We start from the raw sequence: 21744 nt of genomic DNA on the forward strand, positions 1-21744 counted from the left end.
TTGTGATCTCTGTCTGTCAAATAAATAAATAAAATCTTAAAAAAAAAAAAAAAAAAAAAAAAAGAAGGAAGAAAATGTTTATTTGCAAGGTCTAATTTAAAAAGCTATGATACATCTTACAGATGTATCAATATTTTGATATTGGTTCTACCATTATCTTCATGTCCATAACCTCTGAGAAAAATAGCAAGAAGGAATAATTACAATTGTTGTTCCTACAGTTGAAGAAAGCCTGGAATGCCCGTCGTTCCTTCGTTCACCTGTGAGATGCCACTTTTTGTACATTAAAGCTAATCCAAGTGTTCTTTCTTTTTTAAAGCCTTTCCTGGTTCCACTCACTTTCCCTCACCACACCACGACCTCTCCATCCATACTGGAGTGTGTTTCCTGAGGACAGGAATTATGTCTTATTCACTACCGTATTCATAAGGCTTTGTTGCCTAGTAACTGTAGAATAAATGAATGAGTAAATTCTGAGTAACTGATTATTTTAGAACCCTCTGACCCAATAATCCCATTTCTGGGAAATTTATCTGGATATAGAGAGTAAAAGTCAAATCAACTAGCAAGAAAGGCTTGGGCCAGAAGAAAAACATTTCAGTTTTTCAGGATAATGAAACCAGAAAAGCCTAAAGCAAACCCTAATGTGTTGAACCTATGCCAAGATTACAGTATAATGCAAAACGGCACATTTGCAATTCAGGTAACTGTCATTATAGTCCATCTATCCCTCACCTGTACCTTTAAGTTGAGTACCTTAAAATCATTGACCATGTGAACTAATGTCCAGGACTAGGAATCTAGAACACTTCAAAGAATTACTTAAATAAAAACTGAATCCCAGGGACACAGTCTAAAAAGTCAATTCCCTTGGGTGACAGCTTCAGACAGTTACCTTTAAGATGACCTGATAAGAAATCCCCCGGCAACCTGCACCGCCTGCTTGGAGCTTCTAGCTGGGTTCAGTCTGAATCGGTCTCTCTCCATCCCTTCTCTTCCCTAAATTTCTCTTTCAGTTGGGGACCAATTCCCCTCAAAGAACCAGTCTTTCCTAACCTAGCTCTCGCGTCCCAAACCTACTTTCAGTGTATACGCTATAGCTTAATCACATTCCTACCTATGCTTATTGGCCTAGCCAGAAGCCAGTTCTGACATCAGTGTAGCATTAACTGTAGCATTAATTATAATGAATGAAGAGAAGCCCTAGTCACTGAAACTTAACGCTGTATGGATTGAACTCCCGTACCATCCAGAGAAAGATCTTTAAGGGCCAGAAAAGACCAAGCTTTAAAGAGATGGCAATATTTTCATGTGTATCTTTCTTTGATACTCACTTGGGAGGGCATAAGACTTCTTCAAGAAATTCTTCAATCTTATTTACATCCGTTTTGACTTCATTGTTGAAAGTTATAAATGGTGGGTGGGTCCCAGGAGCCAAGTTCTGCAGGTCTGCAGGCTTCCTGTTAAGCAAAACAGTCAAAATTGAATCATTTTTTATTCTGGGAAGGCAATAATACTTTAAATACTCAGAGTGTTTCTAAATGTTTATGTATATAAAAATGAAAATGAGTAGAAGAATTAGTATTTTGGGGGGACGCCAAGGTGGCTCTGTCAGTTAAGCATCTGACTCTTGATTTCAGCTCAGGTCATGATCTCAGGGTTGTGAGATCCAGCCCTGCATTGGGCTCCATGCTGGGCATGGAGCCTTTGCCCTTCCCAGCTCACACTTGCTCGCTCACTCTCTCAAAGAAAGAAAGAAAGGAAAAGTAGCAGTGTTTTTCCCACTAGTTTAACAGCTGCAATACTATTCTACTAAGAAGCAAACATTCACAAAGCACAAAATTCATGATAAGAAAATCAGGAATCTCTGACTCTAACCAAAAGACAAAGGTCCCCATTCTTATTCTAAATTCAGCTGAAGTGCTTATTAGAAATGGCGGTAGAATTGAGAGGAAACAGTCTCTAGTCTCAGCTCCAGCACCAACTCATTGTAAGGACGAGTAAACCGTAACTTCTCTAGGTCTTCCTTTTTTTCTTTTCTTGTAAAGTCAGGAAGAAGAGCAGCTCATTCCTACAGTCCTAACTATGAGATTCCAAATTCAGCGGCTACCAATTTTCCATTTTCCAAGAAGTTCACGCTCAACAAGGAAAACGATCACCAGTCAAAATGCTTCAGTATATAAAACATGGCATAACCAAAGGTAAAACACAACACAGAAAGGGCAAAATAGTATAGTGAATAAGAAAGGCTCAAAATATGTCTTAGATTAAGAATTTTGTCCAATTTCATTAAAAAGCCATCAACAAGTCAAACAGATAGGCACCAACATAAATTGATACACAATAGATAAAATAAGTGAACACACAGAAAAACATAAAAAAAATAATTAGCAAAGAAATGGAAGAGTAAACTATGATGACATCTCTCTTCTATTAATTAGGAAAAACTGAAAAAACACAGAACACTGATAAAGATGGTGAAAATGTATACTTACAACTACTAATAGCATGGAATGTTGGCACCACTCTATTAAAAAGCAAAATGGCTCACTTAAGCCCACCAGTGAATCCTAGGATCAATAATAATGACAAGATAGCATGTGTATCCTAATGATAAAATACAAAGCATACATCAACATCTATGAAGTATTCTTACTGAAATCGAACCTGAATCTAGAATCAGGCCTCTTAAAGCAGCTGTCTCTCAAAGTACGATCCAGGGGACCCTTTCACCAGGCGGTCCATGAGGTCAAAACCACCCTCATAATACTAAGACATCATTTAGTTTTTCCACCCTCATTCTCTCATGCCTGAATCACAGGGTCTTCCACAGGCTACTAGTTGTGTGGTATCACGAAGTGATATATACAGAAACAGACATGAGAATCTGTCTTCTATTAAGGCAGACATAAGAAATGTACCAAAATGTAAAACAATGCCGCTCTTCTAACTAACTTTGTTTTGGAAAATATAGTTTTAATTAAAAACATATTTTTGTGGGGACGCCTGGGTGGCTCAGTTGGTTAAGCGGCTGCCTTTGGCTCAGGTCATGATCCCAGCGTCCTGGGATCGAGTCCCACATCGGACTCCTTGCTCCACAGGGAGCCTGCTTCTCCCTCTGCCACTCTGCCTGTGCTCACTCTCTCTCTCTCTCTGACAAATAAATAAATAAAATCTTTAAAAAACAAAACAAAACAAAAAAAACATATTTTTGTGGGGACGCCTGGGTGGCTCAGTTGGTTAAGCCACTGCCTTCAGCTCAGGTCATGATCCCAGGGTCCTGGGATCGAGTCCCGCATCAGGCTCCTTGCTCAGCAGGGAGCCTGCTTCTTTCTCTGCCTCTGCCTGCTTGTGTGCACACGCTCTCTCTCTCTCTGACAAATAACTAAATAAATAAATAAAATCTTTTTAAAAATATTTTTGTGATAACAAAATTACAATTTAATAAAATCACGATTGTTCTAACTAGTACATATGTTTTAAGTTTCTCAGCTTTAATTTCTAATACAGTAAAGTTCATAGATATAATCCACATAACTGAAAGCTCTTTGAGGTCTTTAATAATTTAAGAGTATAAAGGAGTTCTGAGACCGAAAATTTCATTTAGGAAACTTGAGGAGATGCAGGACAAAGTTAAATGATACCACAGAGAAGCAATCAGCCAAATACAGAATTCAGGACACTCCACAGTTCAACAGAATGGATTTCTACCAGTCAATGGCATGAAGGAAAAAAGCCACAAATGGTAGTTGGAAGGGAATGCTGCAGATGAAGAAAAATTTAAGAGACATAACAACCAGATATAATGAGTAGAATTTGTTTGGATCCTGATTTGAATAAACCAGACAAAGAAAAAAAAGATATTTTGGAACTAATTTGGGAGATCGGATCATATGCTGGGGACTAGACGTGATAATGATGGGAGAAAATGTATGTGCTGCTTGGAGATGTACAGTGAAGTATGGAGGGTTGAAATGACAGAATTTCCGGGATTTGCTTTAAAACATATCAGGAGGGAGAAAAAGGAGAAGAAAAAAAAGGGACAAAGCAAATGGGTAAAATCTCAATAACTGAGTTGAAGTTAGAGGGAAGTTTATTTTATTCTTGGGTATGTTCAAAAGCTCTCATATAATTAAAAAGATAAACTTCAAAAAAACTGAAAACTTTAAAAGGCACCAAAAAACTGCTTCAAAGAACTTTCCCCCCTATTATTATAGCCCTTCCTTCCTTCCTTAACACAAATGCACAGAATTTGAACAAAGGATATCTCTAAGTGTACCATGAAGGTGAAATACTTTGTCACTGAAAAGAATTTTAAAAATAGAATGTACCTCAAAATCTCTACTCATCCCAGCTTATCCATTTCCCTTGGTCTTACACATACTCCTTCACGGTCCCTTCCCCTTTTTTTCTCCCTCCACCCCATTAAGATTTGGAATGTGCTGCATCTATGACTACATTCCAAAAATACAAAGGCTTATTAATTATCTGATCAATCCAAATTTTCTAGCTCAGAACGCCCCCATCCAAGCTCTAGAGCCCATCTCCCTCCCGAAGAAAATAAAACATAAAAACATAAAACATAAAACCAAAGAAAAATAAAATGTATCTTCTATCAACTTGTGCAAGTACCTAAGCTCTGAAAATGGACTTTTAAAAGTCAAAATCTGATTTGATATTCAATTCTGATTCCTTTCCTGAGCACGCTTTGGTCTGAGAAGGTAAAATTGAGCACAGAATGACAGGAATACAAGAAAGCTGAGTGAGTCTTTCAGATCCACATTTATTTAAACGGTGACTTGTGCCATGAGATTCTTGGAACTCATGTAAGTACTCGACTCCAGATCAGAACTAGTCCATTGCTAGGTTTCATTTCTTTGGTTTGTTTGGTTAGTCCTTTTTACTTCTCACCCTGACCACCTGTTCTTTGATCACCAACAAATCCAACAGGTCCCAGACCACACCATCTTTGGTCTTCCAGTCCCCCTCACATTCCCACTCACAGCTCACAGATGTTCCCAGTTACACTTTATTTCTTCCTCAACTCACCAAGACCTTGTACATAACCAAGAATCCAGAAACCCTAACAGTTCAGGGTGTATAATTTATTCTTAAATCTTAACATTTTAAAGCTAAAGGGGGGGGTGGGGCAACTGGGTAGTTCAGTTGGTTAAGCATCCGACTCTTGGTTTCAGCTCTGGTCATGACTCGGGGTCATGGGATGGAGCCTCCCATTGGGCTCCAAGCTCAGCAGGCTGTCTGCTGGAGATTCTCTCTCTCTTGCCCTCCCCCAACCACCATCACTCTCTCTAATAAATAAATAAATCTTTTTTTTAAGGTTTTTTTTTTTACATTATATTTTATTATTTGACAGATAGAGATAAGAAACAGGCAGAGAGGGGCGCCTGGGTGGCTCAGCAGGTTAAAGCCTCTGCCTTCGGCTCAGGTCATGATCCTGGGGTCCTGGGATCGAGCCCCACATCGGGCTCTCTGCCCAGTGGGGAGCCTGCTTCCTCCTCTCTCTCTGCCTGCCTCTCTGCCAACTTGTGATCTCTGTCTGTCAAATAAATAAATAAAATCTTAAAAAAAAAAAAAAAAGAAAGAAAGAAAGAAAGAAACAGGCAGAGAGAGAGGAGGAAGCAGGCTCCCTGCCAAGCAGAGAGCCCCATGCGGGGCTTGATCCCAGGATCCTGGGATCATGACCTGAGCTGAAGGCAGAGGCTTTAACCCACTGAGCCACCAGGTGCCCCTAAACAAATAAATCTTTTTAATAAATAAATAAATAAATAAATAAGACTTTTCTCATTCCAAAGTTATAAAATATATTCATCAACATTTTTATGACTAACAGTCCCTTAATACCTTAATGTAAGGTAATAAGATACATCTGTGTTTTACAAACAATTTTTTCATGAACAAGGTAGAGTTATTAAAGGGGGAGAGAGGATAGATGCTTTACAATAACCCATGAGGGGAGGGCAACAAAATAAGTAACGGCTATTCTATAATAAATTATGACAGCTTTTAGCTCTCCAAATAAAAATATTTATTAGGGGAGGGATAGAGTTGGCATGGTAGAGAAGATAGAGCCAACGACTGAATAAAAAGGACCTGGCTGATTAAAGCCCCAAATTGGATAGTTCTGCCATCCACCAGCTACGTGACAAAGGAAATCACAAACCTCTTTGGATTTCCTGCTCTGTACTGTGATGTAAGACCTGCTTTGCCTGTGAAGATCAAATCAAATAAGAACATGAGCTAAACCAAAGCATGCAAATGAGATGCATGCCTGCTTTCAGGCTCACATTAACATAGCATTATGCAGGAGATGAGTCTTCGCAGTTTTAAACTCTACTTGAGTCTGATGGTTCAAAACTGGTTATCTAGCATTAACTGAATGGCAATAAGAAATTGGATTAAGAGAGGCTTATAAGTTAGGTGTCTGTGTGGCTCAGTCAGTTAAGCGTCTGCCTTCAGCTCAGGTCATGATCCTGGAGCCCCAGGATCAAGTCCCACATAGGGCTCTCTGCTCAGTGGGGAGTCTGCTTCTCCCTCTGACCCTCCACTCTCTCACTCTCTCAAATAAAGAAATCTCAAAAAGAAAAAAAAAAAAAAAGAGTCTTATAAAGTAAAGTGAAATCAAGCAAAGGACTACCAATTTTCTACTAATATCAGGGACTAGTGAATAGTCCACTTTGTTTCAGCTGAAAAGCTGTATCGATTTTTAAAAAACAAAGGTGATGAAACTATTCTCTAGGATTAAGTGTTGAGATGAAGAGCAACCATGTTGGGTCCTTACTCCAAGTCAAAGTAGGTCCCAAAAGAAACTTGGACACATCTAAATGGATCAACGGACTTCAAGCTGCAAGCACAGAGGTGACTTAGAAGCTGGATGGAGTCATCAGCCAAGCAGAATCTCACTCCGTACTCCCAAGGCCTCAGGTGTTTTGTCTGACCCACAAAGGCTCATTTTACAGACGCTGCACAGAAACTTAACATTTCTGAAAGTGCAGTGGGACAGAAATGAAACCGAATGGACAGGCAATGGCTAAAAATGTCAGGACATCTGTGGTTTATCTCATAAAAGCCCTTCAATAAATACTCAACGAATCATTCAAACTCATTCCCTTAAGTGACATCTAGAAAAAGCAAAGTGCATATAATTCATGCCATGAGATAAGAGCACAAATACTCTTCAATGTCTGGGGGTTTTCTTGTTTTTAATGTTACTTATCTGAGTAGTCTCTCTCTCTCTTCAGAGTAGATGAAAAAAAATTCTTCTGTTCTCTCTCATTTTGCTTCGCGTTGAAGAAAAGGAAATAAAGAGAAACAAACTAACACAGGAGAAAGAGAGGGGAAGGAGGAACAGGAGGAACCTCATGGGACCTAATACTTTAAGCAACTTAAGTGGCTTAACTTCAATTAAAGTTTAATTCGGTACCCTTGCGACAACTGGAGAACACTGGGCCAGTGGCTCAGTTCCAGCTGCTTCTTATAAAACGAGTGCAGTAGGGCCACAGGACACTGGAGCTGGGGTTTAAAGATGACCTAATTTTGTAACAAGCTGACTCCACTAAATGGAGGGAAAAATATTAAGTATGTAGAACTTATATTTTTTTAAAGGTTTAATTAATTTATTTATTTGAGAGAGAGAGAGAGAGAGAGTGTGTATGTGTACATGGTGAGGGGTGGGGGAGAGAACTCGAGTCTGCTGACCATGGAGCCCACCTGGGACTCAAGCTCACAACACCAAGACCATGACCGGAGCTGAAACTTAAAAGAGTCGGATGTTTAACCAACTGAGCCACCCAGGGCCCCCTAAAACTTCTATTTTTAATTGAGTTCTTTTTGAAGGTACTGATTTTCAAGGCATAAAATTCATCCACACAAATCAAGAAAATACTGGACACTGTATGGCGAGTATGAAAAAAAAAGTTAACACAAAAAAATCCTCCCTTTGTTTCAGAATACTTTACTCCTATTAATTATTCTTCACTAAGTTTGCCATATTCTGATTAAAGTCACCAGCTGAATGAATGAATCATGGATTCACCAAAACATACACACCAAGATCCCGGTTACTAAGTCCTGGTCTAAGTGTCCCAATGCAATAGTTAAAGGGTTTTTATATTGATGACATGGTATACTGCTAAATCTTTGTCTACTTTAACGTCAATTTGCAGAGCAATCATGTTAAAACAAAACAGGACCCACCGAAAGGTTTCAAATATAGCTTCTATAATTCTTTTTTTTATTTTATTTTATTTATTTATTTGTCAGAGAGAGTGAGCACAGGCAGACAGAGTGGCAGGCAGAGGCAGAGGGAGAAGCAGGCTCCCTGCTGAGCAAGGAGCCCAATGTGGGACTCGATCCCAGTACCTTGGGATCATGACCCGAGCCGAAGGCAGCCGCCCTACCAGCTGAGCCACCCAGGCGTCCCAGCTTCTATAATTCTTAAAGAGATTTTCTTAACACAGTTGAGAGAGAATACACACTGATAGGTTTAGGAAAACATTCACCAATAATGTTTTTCTACTTCAGCTCTCAGGGACCTCAACAGGATCTATCATCTTTGAAATCATTTTGAAAAAGACCATAAGACGTGGCAGTGAAGCATGCTCTCTCTCTGTATGACTGTCCATGTCTGTCTGTCTCTCTCCGTGTTTCTGTCCCCTCGCCCTCAAAACACACACATAGGGCATATCCCTGTGATTCAGAATGCATTTGTGAAACACATATCTTGATTTGCAGGGGTAACAAGGGCTTCACGTAGCTCAACTCAACCGAGGGAAAGAAGGGAGTCTGTACTCCTGGCTGGCCAACAGCAGGAAATGCAGGGTTTCTCGGAAAGGCTGGCCTGTTCCATTCCATTCAGAATCTCGGTATGTGTCATTCACACCACTGTCACCACCTGGAAACCAAACTTATCTCTCAGCTTGCTGAAGACATTTTTCAGAAGGATGGAACCACAGAAACATGACAAGGAAAGCAAACGATCTGAAGAATCTATTTAGAAATCAAATTTTGTTTCTGAGTTTATAAATGACTTTCAAGATATGCAGAACTATCAGTTTTATGGCTCTATGGCTCCATGTTAAATGGTTACAAAATTGTTAAAGTTTAAACTATAATAAGCTTCCAAAACTGGTATTATTACAGCAACTTACAAGTGAGTCTTACACAATACCTTACAAATGGTACGCTGACATGTGAAGCAGAAGGAAACCATTTGTGATAATGCAGAGGATGAGAACGTTTCAGCGTTTAAGGAGGAAATGGGAATGGAAGCATACATTTCCCAGATTTTTTAAAAGCAGTCTTCTCCAATTTATTTATTTTCTCAGAGAATATCACGGAAGAGGGATTTTATTCACTGGTAATATAGCAGATATCACTGCTTTTACAATAAAAAGCTAATTAAAAAAAAAAAAAACAACTAATTTCTTTCCGTACCAACAGGACAGCACTCTCACAAACATGGTGAATGTTCCTAAAACCCACCGGACTTCCTAGAAGTGTGGCAAGCACCAATCCCACAAAGTGACACAGTACAAGAAAGAAAAAAGATTCTCTTTATGCCCAGGGAAATCGGCGTTATGACAGGAAGCAGAGTGGCTATGGTTGGCTTACGAAGCGTTTTCCAGAAAAAGGCTAAAACTACAAAGAAGATTGTGCTGAGGCTGAATGTGTTCAGCCCAACTGCAGATCTAAGAGAATGCTGGCTATTAAGAGATGCAAGCGTTCTGAACTGGGAGGAGATAAGAAGAGAAAGGGCCAAGTGATCCAGTTCTAAGCTTCATATTTTATTATATTATGAAGACAATAAAATCTTGAGGTTATGTTCACTTCATTTGGTTGCAGTTGGTCTTTCAAGAGGGAAATAAACTAGTGCCATCAATTAAAAAAAAAACTAATTTCTTTTTCATTTCCACTCTTATTTCTCAAAACTAGAAAAGCTAGGGCACCTGGGTGGCGCAGTTGGTTAAGCGACTGCCTTCGGCTCAGGTCATGATCCTGGAGTCCTGGGATCAAGTCCCACATCGGGCTCCCTGCTCGGCAGGGAGTCTGTTTCTCCCGCTGACATCTCTCATGTTCTTTCTCTCTCTCTCACTCACTCAAATAAACAAATAAAGAAAGAAATAATAGAAAAGCTTACCTAACAAGTATGTGGAACTCGTTATATCCAAGTCAGCATCTTGTGTGTGTGTGTGTGTGTGTGTGTGTGTGTGTGTGCGGGTGCGCGCGCACGCGCGCGGGCATCTGTGTCAAAGAAACAGAGACAAAGATAATAGACAGGGGTGACAGCGGATTACTGTTGTCACACTTTATTCTTTCTCTTCCCTTTGCCTGCCTCTTAGGCTTATTGCTGATCTAAAGATGCTGATCATTGATTGATTTAGAAATTTCTGGGTGTGGGCACCTGGGTAGCTCAGTGGGTTAAGCCTCTACCTTTGGTTCAGGTCATGATCCCAGAGTCCTGGGATCGAGGCCGGCATCACGGTCTCTGCTCAGTGGGGAGCCTGCTTCCCCCCTCCCTCTTTGCCTGCTTCTTTGCCTACTTGTGATCTCTCCCCCTCTCTCTCTCTCTCGCTGTCAAATAAATAAATAAATAAAAATCTTAAAAAAAAAAAAAAAGACATTTCTGGGCGTAATGAAGGTAGCAGAAGTCTTGAAAGATTTTCATCACTGCCACAAACCTGTCAGCCTAGAAGTAGGATATAAAACAATGAATTTTATTCAACAACAGGTCTGAAAATGGTCTGATGAGTACTGAAAAGGACCTTGAATGGTGTTTAGCACACAGCAGACACTGAAGAAGAAGATATGTTCATGTTTTCCCTCCTTTTTCGTGAATTTAAAAATGAGATAACTGACCTCCAAAGATGAGGCGTCCTGCCCAATGTCCTAGGGAAACCAGTGACAGGGCTCTCTCCACACAAAACCAGGTCTCTTTCCCTCCTCCACTGTTCCCATTTGATGACATGTGATAACATCTTTAAATATGCCCCCATATTTTAATATTTTCATTTATATTTACTTGAAGGTTTTGCTTAAATGGTGGTTGATGTAAGCCTAAAATCCTTCTGAAACCTGGGCACTTTTGTGTTTTTTTAATCTACAAGTTCTGTAATACAACTGCAATGTGAACAGAAAATGAGGTTTAGAAATGACTCCCCCCAAAGCATGAAGGCAGCGCTGGCAGGCAAGCAACAGGAGGCTGTGCCGAGCCTCGCAGGGGCACAGGAGTACCACCAGCAGAGCCATTAACACCAACTGCCATTCAAAGAGAACGTGTCACACCGTGCCAGACCTGGAAACTAGCTTGTTCTTATGGATGAAATGTCATATAACGATAATTTTCTCAGAGCACAGAGTGGGCCTCTAAATAGCTCGCAATTGAGTCTTACTGCTCTCCGCCAACGGTTAGTTCTGCGATCAGTCCTCTTCAGCAAAGAATTAGCAATTACCGGGAAAAGCAAGAAAATAAGCACTAGAGGCATTTCCTCCCCCACAGTTTTATAAGAACAGTCATATCTAAAGTTTTAACATTAAGATTATGAACGGTACTTTTTTACTACGGAGTGTTTTGCTCCTCTGTGACAACTTTATCTTACAACAGTTTTTTGAGCCCAGGTTCACTCTCCTGAAATCTTACTCAAGACTCTGAGTGTCTAAGTTCATAGAAAAGGTCCAGAAGGATAAAGACCAAACCGAAATGCAGTGGTATCTGTGAGGGGGAAGCAGATGACCGGGGCCTGGGGGTGAGGGGATTCATGGTCATGTACTACTTCTACACTTTCCCTGGCCCTCGGGAAGCATGTTTTAGAAATCTTTAAGATTTCTAAAGAAAACCAGTATAGGCTCCAATTATAAGTGTTCTCTGTTGATTTTATACAAAGCCCTAGAAAATAAACAGACATCTTCTTTGGATGGTAATACTGGCTAATTAGGAAGCCCTGAATCTTTCATCCTGCCTCCCATGGGTCACTTTTTACACGTAGGTATATTACTCTGAAACTTGTAAGTCCTCAAAGATCAACCAACATACAGAAATAATGTCTTCAGGAGTTTGTACAGGAAAAGGGAAACAGCCATTCTGAGCCCACTTCCTCTCCTGAACCAGAGTCCCTGGCTCACGGCGCTATCACCGGTAGGGACCACAATCAAGCACTGTGTTGAGCTGCTCAAAGAAGGCTTTCTCGAAGCGTGGCAGTCAACTCACTTGCTCCAAGCCAAAAATGGAATGGGAGAAATCCATGTATTTTAAGACACAGTTAGGGTGTGTGCCTGGTAGCATGGTCTATTTTTAGAAGTTACATTGAGAAACTTCCTTTGAGTGCATGTAGGGAGAAAAAAACAGTAATAGAAGGGTAACTGCATGAATTATTTCATTCTTGCAGCAGCTCTGTCCAAAATGAGGTAGGTGAATCCCCAAAAGAGCCCGCAGTTTGAGCTCTCACTATCCCCCGAGGCTTACCTCTGCACTCCCATACGTAACTGAAGGGGGTCCTGGAAGACACCACGGCTTATTTTCAATAAATAGACCTTAAGTCTCCGAAAATCTCAAAGAAGTGCACTAGCAGTAAGTAAAGAGTAAAGTGTAAGGAACTGACAGAAGTCCAGGGAACGCCAGCTGAGAACCGGGAACGGATGACAGCTCCCAGATAACTCGCCTGGTGACACCCGGAGGGATAACACACATGAATTCCACCACGCATCATGTGACAGCCCGTCCACAGTCTTTCCTGGACACTGTTCGTGACTGATTCGCTTAAAATAATAAGCAACAAACCACGTTGCTGCCTTTGTGTCAAGAGGAATACATTTCCACTGCCCAATCCTAGATTTTCTGTTAGTGTAACTGCTCTTAACCCTTGATTTAAGTGTCTTTTTCCCTAAGTATGAACGTCCTTCACCTCAAACCTGTTTGCTAAGGAAAAACAGAAGCTCCTGAGTAAAGGGAGAGCTTATGCTTTATCAGGGCTCTTCTCAGCCCTCTCCACTTTGGTCTGTGGAGAGACAGAGACAACTCTTCAACTAGCAAGACCAATCACAGGGCCACAGATAATCACTCTTATTTTACAATATATTTAACCAAATATGGTTAAAATCGTATTGCAGAAAATTCCTATGATTCCCTGAAAAGCAGAATAAATCAAACAGACCAGAGCAGCATTCATCCTCCTAAAACCCGACTCTTGTCTTCAAGGATCCAGATTATACACACCATGTGTTTGGAACATTCTAAACCAACAAGCTGTCTGCTTAGAAAGTTCTTCAGAGCTCCACGTTTACACTGGAAAGTCAAAACTGTCCCTGAATCCACACGAAAATTTAAAATTTAGCTCCTGGTGCAGCTCTTGAAATTAAAGGTAAACAAACAATAAGTACTTAAAAATACTGAGTGGCTAGTAAACGCAATTTACTGACACTGTGAGTTATCCATAATATTTATACAAGTTAAATTTGCCCACAAATCAGCTCAACTTTAATAAATATATTTATTTCCTTTAGAAAACATTCACACGCAAAGTGAGGAATGGGGAGAGAATCAAACTGAAAACAGTATATACTCAAGTTGATTTCAAACTGCAACGAAGTCTTACCTCTTCAGGTCCACAGTTGTGACACTAAATACAACTCCTTTGAGCCAAAGAATCATGAAGAGCCTCTGGGAAAAGGGGCAGTTTCCTATGCTTTCACCATCACTGCCAGCCTGGGAAAGAGAAATCAACATTGGAGAACAGGGTCAAGGTGGTGATACTCAAAACGATAGACCTTTTCCTGACTCATACACAAGGATTCGAGAAAACAGAAGAAGTTGCGCTGCAGAAGGAAGGGTGGAAACTCAAGTCTCTTATTCTACTCTTTCATTTTCCACCCCCAAACCTTCTTAAAAATGGCCACTCTGCTACAGCACTGTCCTAGAGAACTTTCTTCAATGGTAGAAACGATCTGTACTACCACTGACCAAATACAGTAGTCATTTGTGACGTATAGCTAATGAGCGCTTAAATGTGGCTAATTCCACTGAATTTTTAAATTTGCCTTTTTAATTAATTTTATGAAATGTTAAGTCATTTCCTGTTCTGTGAGACGGTATTTTTTTTATAGGGCACCATAAAGGAGAAAACTTGCAGGTTTCCAAAGAGTTAATTAAATAATCACCAACCCCCACCCATTTAAAAAAATATTCATTATAAAATCCCATATCCTGTTTTAAACATTCCTTCAAGGAGCAAGAAAATAACAAGATATCTTTATTTAAAAAAAAACTATCTGTAACCCTACTTAATATGAATGGAGCAGCTGATGACTTCCCCTAGCTCAATGATGAGATAGAATTTTCCTAAAAATCAGGGTGGGGCAGATCTTTACTTCTGTCACATATGCCGCCAGTTTACAAAGGAGGGAGAGGGGAAGCCGGGCACAGGAGTGGGGAAAGCAAGCCAGCATGCTGGAAGAGAACATTCTGACACTTGCTACGGAGCAACACAGCCATCTCCACCACAAAGTCTGTGGAGAAAGCCAAAAATAAACTTTCAACAGCTCATTCAGAGATGCATGGCTCAAGTTCTGTTTATTATCCTAAAGTAACTCTCAAAATATTCAGAAGCCATTTCAGTAAGATGCTACATTAGTAGAGTTACTAATTCCTAAACTAATGGGGAAACAGGGTGGAGTAAAACAATAAATAAATAAAAGCAGTTACCTAATGAAACATAACACAACTAACAAAATACATGGGCATAAAAAGAGGATCCCAGAACCCTACCGTAAACAGACAGCATGAGAGAGTTACCACTGAATTCATTTTTTTTCTTTTTAATCATTCTTTACCAGAAACGAAACATACACCAAACTGTAGCCAGAGTGAATCACATTAATTCCCAGTACTGCAACTTGCAAGAAACTTGACTTCCTAAAGAAGGTCTAGTTCTTAAACTCTAATGTGATTAAGAATAACCTAAATAAGCATTTTAAACGAGGATCTCCGGGCCTTATAGCCAGAGATTCTGATTCAGAAGAATTCCTGGGTGGGGCCTAGGAATCCTCCTTTTCTTACAGGCACACAAGGAGATCCACAAAGCAAAGCATCTGCTGTACACACTGGGAGACACTGGGGTGGGAAGGTCAGGATGAGTCCTTTTTCAAAGTACAAGTACAAAGTACAAGTCGGTTACGACTAAGTCACCCTACAGTACAAAGTAACTGGAACTCAAAGCTGCTTTTTTGAAGATGCTGGCCATCCCAACACCTATAGAACACGGATAACACTGAGTGCCTGGGTGGCTCAGTGGGTTAAAGCCTGCCTTCAGCTCAGGTCATGATCCCAGAGTCCTGGGATGGAGCCCCGCATCAGGCTCTCTACTCAGCAGGGAGCCTGCTTCCTCTCTCTCTCTGCCTGCCTCTCTGTCTACTTGTGATCTCTGTCTGTCAAATAAATAAATAAAATCTTAAAAAAAAAAAAAAAAGAACATGGATAACATACAAGTGAATTTATCACAGATAAGAAAAGTTAAGATATTATCTTTCTATATAGCTTGATGATTAATATTTTTATTCAAGGTTGTGGCCTCAGATACTCAAATCTTATTATCATTCTTGTTTCGTTTTCCCCTCCTGGTATTAACATGCTTAGCAGCAGAAATAGAACAACAAGGGGCACCTGGGTGGCTCAGTGGGTTGGGCCGCTGCCCTTTTTTTTTTTTTTGTCCTGGGATCAAGCCCCGCATCGGGCTCTCTGCTCAGCGGGGAGCCTGCTTCCCCCTTCCTCTCTCTCTGCCTGCCTCTCTGCCTATTTGTGATCTCTCTCTGTCAAATAAATAAAATCTTTAAGGGAAAAAAAAAAAGAATTAGAACAACAAGAAATCGTGTACCAAATTTCAGACTTACTGAAAAAGCAGTGAAAGGTTGGCAGACAAAGAACAAGTCTGACTCACCTTGTCCTACTCCACTTGTTTAATGTGTAGAATGAACCATAATTTCCCAAGATGCCTGTCACAGCAGTGTTAAAATAATTATATTGGTAAAGAATTTGTAATAAAGATATTATATACAGGCACTTGGAAAGCCATTAAACCCAAGGCAAGCTGGAGGAAAACAGTGACAGGCTACAGATAAAAACCACCACACCACCATTTCCTATGACGGTCTACAGAGCCTACGCTGGAGTTCAGACAGAAGGATCCTGGGACACGAACGCTACATGAAGACTTAGTCGGGATGCAAATGGCCCCTTTCCTTTCACTCCCCCTTGCCTATAATTTTCTAGCAAATTTTACCAATGGAGTCTCTCAGGCATATCCAAAGCTTGTTGCACATCTCATACTCCCTACAAAACTATTCTTTTACACACACACAAATAAAAGTACGCGTTTTTCAAGATAGATCTGAAAAGCTGCTATTTTAATCAACTACTCCCAAAACTCATGACAATTCAAATAAGAAAAACTGCCAAGTACAAATTTTTCTGAACTTTTAATAGCATGAGAAGATTGAGAGGTAATAACCAGATAATGTTTTCATCAAGTATACTGAAACTGGAAAGATTCAGATCTCTAGAAGTCATAAGTCAAAAAGTTCCTCCTTTAATGCATGTTGTCATAATAAAGTTCCATTTCAACATTTCAGTAAAATTCCATTCCAGGTAAGGGATCAAAAGCATGCTCTTCAATATGAACTACGTTGAACATAACCTATTGGTACAATCGACTGAGGAGGACGTTCTGGCATAGTGGAAAGCATTATACCCTGAAAATCAGGATACCTTATTCTACACCCAGTTTTTTATTATAACAAAAATTAACATGTAGATATATCTAACAATAGCGCCTTAAGAAAAGTATACCTTTAAAAAAAAAAGAACTTTGCTTTTTACCGCTTCGAAAGGTACACTCATTATTTTAAAAGTAAGTAAAAACTGAAACCTTGCAGAAGGTCAGAGTTCCCCTACCTTTGAACCATTCACTAGTTGCTTAATCTTCTAGATTTTTATTTGCTGTGTACGTACTACTTTTCTCTCTTAAAAATGTGATCACACTATATATAACTTTTTTATGATCTACATTATTTTATTCTCAATTTCATGCAATCAGCCCTCTGGAGGCTGTAATGTGCCCTCAAGCATGGTGTCCAAGAGGGCCAAGGAAGGAGCCAGGTGTTTCAACCCTGCCAGCCAGTAAAAGGAAGACTTACTCCTTCCTCCCTGCTGGGGGTTGGGGGGGGGCTGTCAGAGGAGGCCCAGAATACAGTAGTCGGGACGTTCTACGTAGGGAACTGGAACCCCCACCCCGCCAAGCAGCAATGGTAGCTGCCCCAGGGGTATCAATGGAGGCCACAAGCTATTTATTCTCTATCTGGTTGTAACAAGGCAGGGTCCTTGACACCCATCTCTCCGCCCACCCTCCTCTAGAGCCCTGTCAGAGAAGTCTTATTTGAGTATTAGAGAAGTTTAAACCAAGCTTAAACAAGATCCAGAGTCTCATAACATAATATGAAAATGTCCAAGTTTTGATCAAAACTCACTTGTCATACTAAGAACCATAGCAAACTAAATGAAAAAAGGCAATCAGTACTGTTGCCATCAGGATGACAGAGATGTTAGAATTTGCTGATAAAGATTTTAAAGCAGCCATGGTAAAAGTGCCTTAATGAGAAATTATGAACAGCTTGAAACAAGTGAAAACACAGAAAAAGCCTCAGCAAAGAAACAGAAGATGTAAAGAACCAGTAGGAAATTCCACAATAAAATAACAAAAAAAAAAAAAAAAAACAACAAAAAAAGAGCTTAGAGGATAAGCTCACAGCCGAACAGCCAAATGGAAGGGACAGAGGAAAAAATCACTGAACTGGAAGATAGACTAGAAGTGACCTGCTCTACACAGAGAAAAAGTTGACTGAAAATATCAAACTTCCTCTGTATTTCCATAGTTTGAAGTCATCAATCTAACAGTTATTTTTGAAGGCTTCATTTGGGCTATTCATCCAACAATTTCACATGTATAAATTTATTCTGCAGAAACATTTATACAGATGCCCAAAGACACCAGAGAGAGGAACACTGAAGCTCCATTTGTAACGGCCAACCATTGGAGACCACCCGATGCCGACCAATAAAGGATCTGTTAACTAAAGACCACACTCAGACGGTGAAGTCTGGGCTAACCATGTGGCCTTTGCTGGCAAGGGCAGGAGTACAGTCACAGTTTTTCCCTGAGGTGTGTGAAGTAGAGCAGCTACTGCCTGAGTCTTCTGTCTCAAGCTTTCCTGGTCCTCTGGCTAGAGAGAGTGGACTTCTGTTAGTGTTGCCTGCACCTTTTAGTGTTTCCAGCTGCCAACTCCTCTAGCTCTGAGTCTGTGATAGATCAGGGCAAAAACAAACAAACAAAAAAACGAAAAAACTCATCTACTCTGCTGTTCCCAAAAGCAGAAGTCTCTCAGACATATTAAATTTAGAAAGCAAAATTAAAAATGTAGAAAATGTGGTATATCCATACAGTGGAATAGTATTCAATAATAAAAAGCAATGAGGTATTTTGATATATGCTAGAAGTTGGATGAACTTTGAAAAAAAGTATGCTAAATAAAAGGAACCGGTCAGAAAATAAAATCACAGGACACGATTCCATTTATATAAAATGTCCAAAATAGGCAAATCCACAAAGACAGAAAGTAGATTAGTAGTTACCTACTTAGGGCTTTTGTGGGGCAGGAAGGAAAGAAGGTTTGGGAATGACTGCTAACGAGTACAGGGATTTCTTCTGAAGTGCTAAAAATGTTCTAACATTGGACTGTGGTGATGGCTGCACAGCTCTGTGAATACACTAAAAATCACTGAACCATAAATTTTAAATGGACGCATTATATGATATATGAATCATATCTCAATAAAGCTGTTTTAAATATATAGGCACAAATTACAAGTATAAATATACACATACTAGACAAGATTTTAACTTGGAAAACATAGTTCAAATATTATGATTTCATATTATACAAACAACATACATGCCCATAATGTTTTCCCCAAAATTAGAAAACCCAAATAAAGCAAAAACTCGAAGAATTCCACTGACAGAAATAATCGCCAATTTCCAGATAAAGGATGAATGTTCCCATTCATTTAGGTTTTGTTCTTCTAAAAGGGGTAGTTTTGTTTAACTTGCTATCAGAGGTTTCTCTCACACACTCACTATTCCCCACCCTTCTCCCCCCAGGCCTCTGTTGTAATTCCTGAATTGCCTAATACCGGTATTTAATCAGAAACTGCCAGATTAACTCCTACCCTGCTGAAGAAGGGTCAGTGGCAGATGCCATAAATATTTTAATGTTTTACTAATTCAGGCTTAAGGAATGTCTCACTTAGAAAACCTAGTTTAATCAGTTGCTAGAACAGTCATTTTAAAACACCCAAGAAGGTGAGCGTGAACTTCGTTCCTCTCTATTTCTTTGTGTTTAAGGGACTGGTGGTGGGGGTGATGGTTGACTAGGGTAAGAAAGACAAGCCTGGGACCTGAAGGTAAAAATGGGCTCCTGACCATTAAATTATTTTCCTTGACACATTTTCTAGGGAACGCACACCGCAACATGCCACCAAAAGAATAAACTTAAAAGCTTTAAGGCTTCATTTACCTTTAGTGTGGATCCTATCTCACTTAGCTGCCTGAATACACAAAATGGCTTGCGTTGACAACATGATAAATGGGCAAAATCACCTCCTTTCTATCACTCATTTCTTCAGTTTTTCCTAACCACATGCTAGGACCATGCTAGGTCCTCAGGTTCAATAAGCCACCGTCCTTCTACGGGCTCTGCAGAGCATGCAGGAAACAACAAGGCTGAGAATCAGACTCAGATGATTTGAATCCTGACCTCATTACTTATGAGATGTGTAACCTTCAGGAAATTACTTAACATCTGTGAAACTTGACTTTCTACACCACGTTACTAGGGGGTCAAATCGGTTAGGGTACACACAGCTCCTGGCATATGCAAGAGTTTAGTAAACGTTACTTGACTATAAAGATGCTTCATGCACAGAACTCAAGGCCTAATGATGCATTCTTCAGTTCATGCACTTAAGTCATTAGAATCCCTACTTTGTTCTTCCAGAAAATAAGAAAGGGGAAAGAATTGTGGAACTAAATCCACAAACGTAGCCAAAGGATACATGGCGGAGCATTTACTATATCCCAAGCTCTGGTGATGTAAATAAAATACAGCCAATGGCAGGGCATGGGAAAGACCTCAGATGCTACCATTTTCTGGTTCAGTACCACCAGGCCCTTAAGTCTACTCTCCAGGTTTGGTTCTATGCAATTTACAGAACAGATTCATGTGAAATGACATGAGGATACCCAGCTACCAGGGTTAGATGAAACTGCAGGCTAGGCTGTTCGAGCGCCACATAAAACATTTACCTTACTGAAAAGGAATGCTCTACTGTCCCCAAACAAGCTCTTCACTTGTATTCATCTAGTTCATCCCTACATATTTTGACTCAGCAGAGGAAGATGGTTAACTAAGAGCTACACCCACAGAATGCCACCACTTCCTAGCTGTGTGACTTTGAAAAAGTGATTCAACCTCTCTGGGCCCAGTTTTCCTCTTCCACGAAATGGCAACAATAAGATGACCTACCTAGTTGGACTGCTGAGGGGAACCGAAGGAGTTAACAAATAGAGGGGCTTAGAACCCTTTCACACTTTTTGATTATTTGTACTACACACATGAATCTTTCATTAAAAAAAAAAAAAAGCAAGCAAACAAAAGTCTTCCACCCCAAACATATGAATAACGTGAAACAAAAGTGACAGGGGCAGCTGGGTGGCTCAGTCGGTTAAGTGTCTGCCTTCAGCTCAGTTCATGATCCCAGGGTCTTGGAATCTAGCCCCGTATCAGGCTCCCCTGCTCCCTCCCACCCCCCCACGTACACACACACACACACACACTCTCTCTCTCTCTCTCCCTCTAAAATAAATAAATCTTTAATAAATACAAAATTAAAATAAAATACAGATTACCAGACCTCACCTCCAGACATCTGGATTCAGTATGTCTTTGGTGGGGTCCAGGAATCTGCAATTTTTAACAAGTACTTCAAGCAATTCTAATTCTGATGCATTTGGTGGACAGACCACACTTTGGTAAATACTGACACAGAGGAAAAACATGCCAAAAATAAAGACTGGAAAGAAGTTTACTCCACAGTTAGACTTTGAACTTGAATTCCTCGTGATGCCTTCCGGACTCTGCTCTTTGTAGACCAGCAACCCGGTCACCATTCGTTAGATACAGTTTTGGTAAATAATAGCCTTCTCTCTTACTTTAAAGGAATACTACTCTATCCATCCTCAATGCAGGACATATCGAAACTTAAACCAAGGGAACCTAAAAGCCCTTAAAACTTAGACACTCAAGGGCGCCTGGCTGGCTCAGTCAGTTAAGCTGTTGGCTAAGGGATGGACTCTTTAGGCTCAGGTCATGATCTGAGGGCCTTGGGACTGAGCCCCACTTAAGGCTCCATGGTTGGTGGGAGAGGCTTCTCTCCTTTCTCCCTCTGCTCCTCCCCTCCTCCCCCAGCTTGTACTGTCTCGCTTGCTCACACAAAAATCTAAAAACAAAACAAGACAAAACAAAAACACCTAGACACTCAAAATCAAGAACATTCTTATTTATACAAACTAAGAAGCAGAAGCGAAACAATGTAACAATAACCATTCTAAGGGCTTATCTTACCGC

The 21744-nt window shown here is 40.2% G+C and overlaps 1 protein-coding gene and 1 pseudogene across 2 annotated transcripts in view; one reads left to right on the plus strand and one right to left on the minus strand.

Moving 5' to 3' along the window:
• Positions 1-21744, minus strand: part of CLIC4 (chloride intracellular channel 4) — a 68153-nt gene that overhangs the window by 19389 nt on the left and 27020 nt on the right. The window contains exons 2-3 of the mRNA XM_080802345.1: positions 13608-13717; positions 1335-1460 (exon numbers count right to left, since the gene is read on the minus strand). Of these exons, the coding sequence (XP_080658471.1) occupies positions 1335-1460; positions 13608-13717 (236 nt within the window). The remainder of the gene's footprint in view (positions 1-1334; positions 1461-13607; positions 13718-21744) is intronic.
• On the plus strand, positions 9478-9797 carry LOC308342111 (large ribosomal subunit protein eL42-like; annotated as a pseudogene). The gene has a single exon. The product of its transcript is annotated as a large ribosomal subunit protein eL42-like (transcript).

Source organism: Martes martes (genome assembly GCF_963455335.1).
Source record: "Martes martes genome assembly, chromosome: 4".
Classification (NCBI taxonomy): domain Eukaryota; kingdom Metazoa; phylum Chordata; class Mammalia; order Carnivora; family Mustelidae; genus Martes; species Martes martes.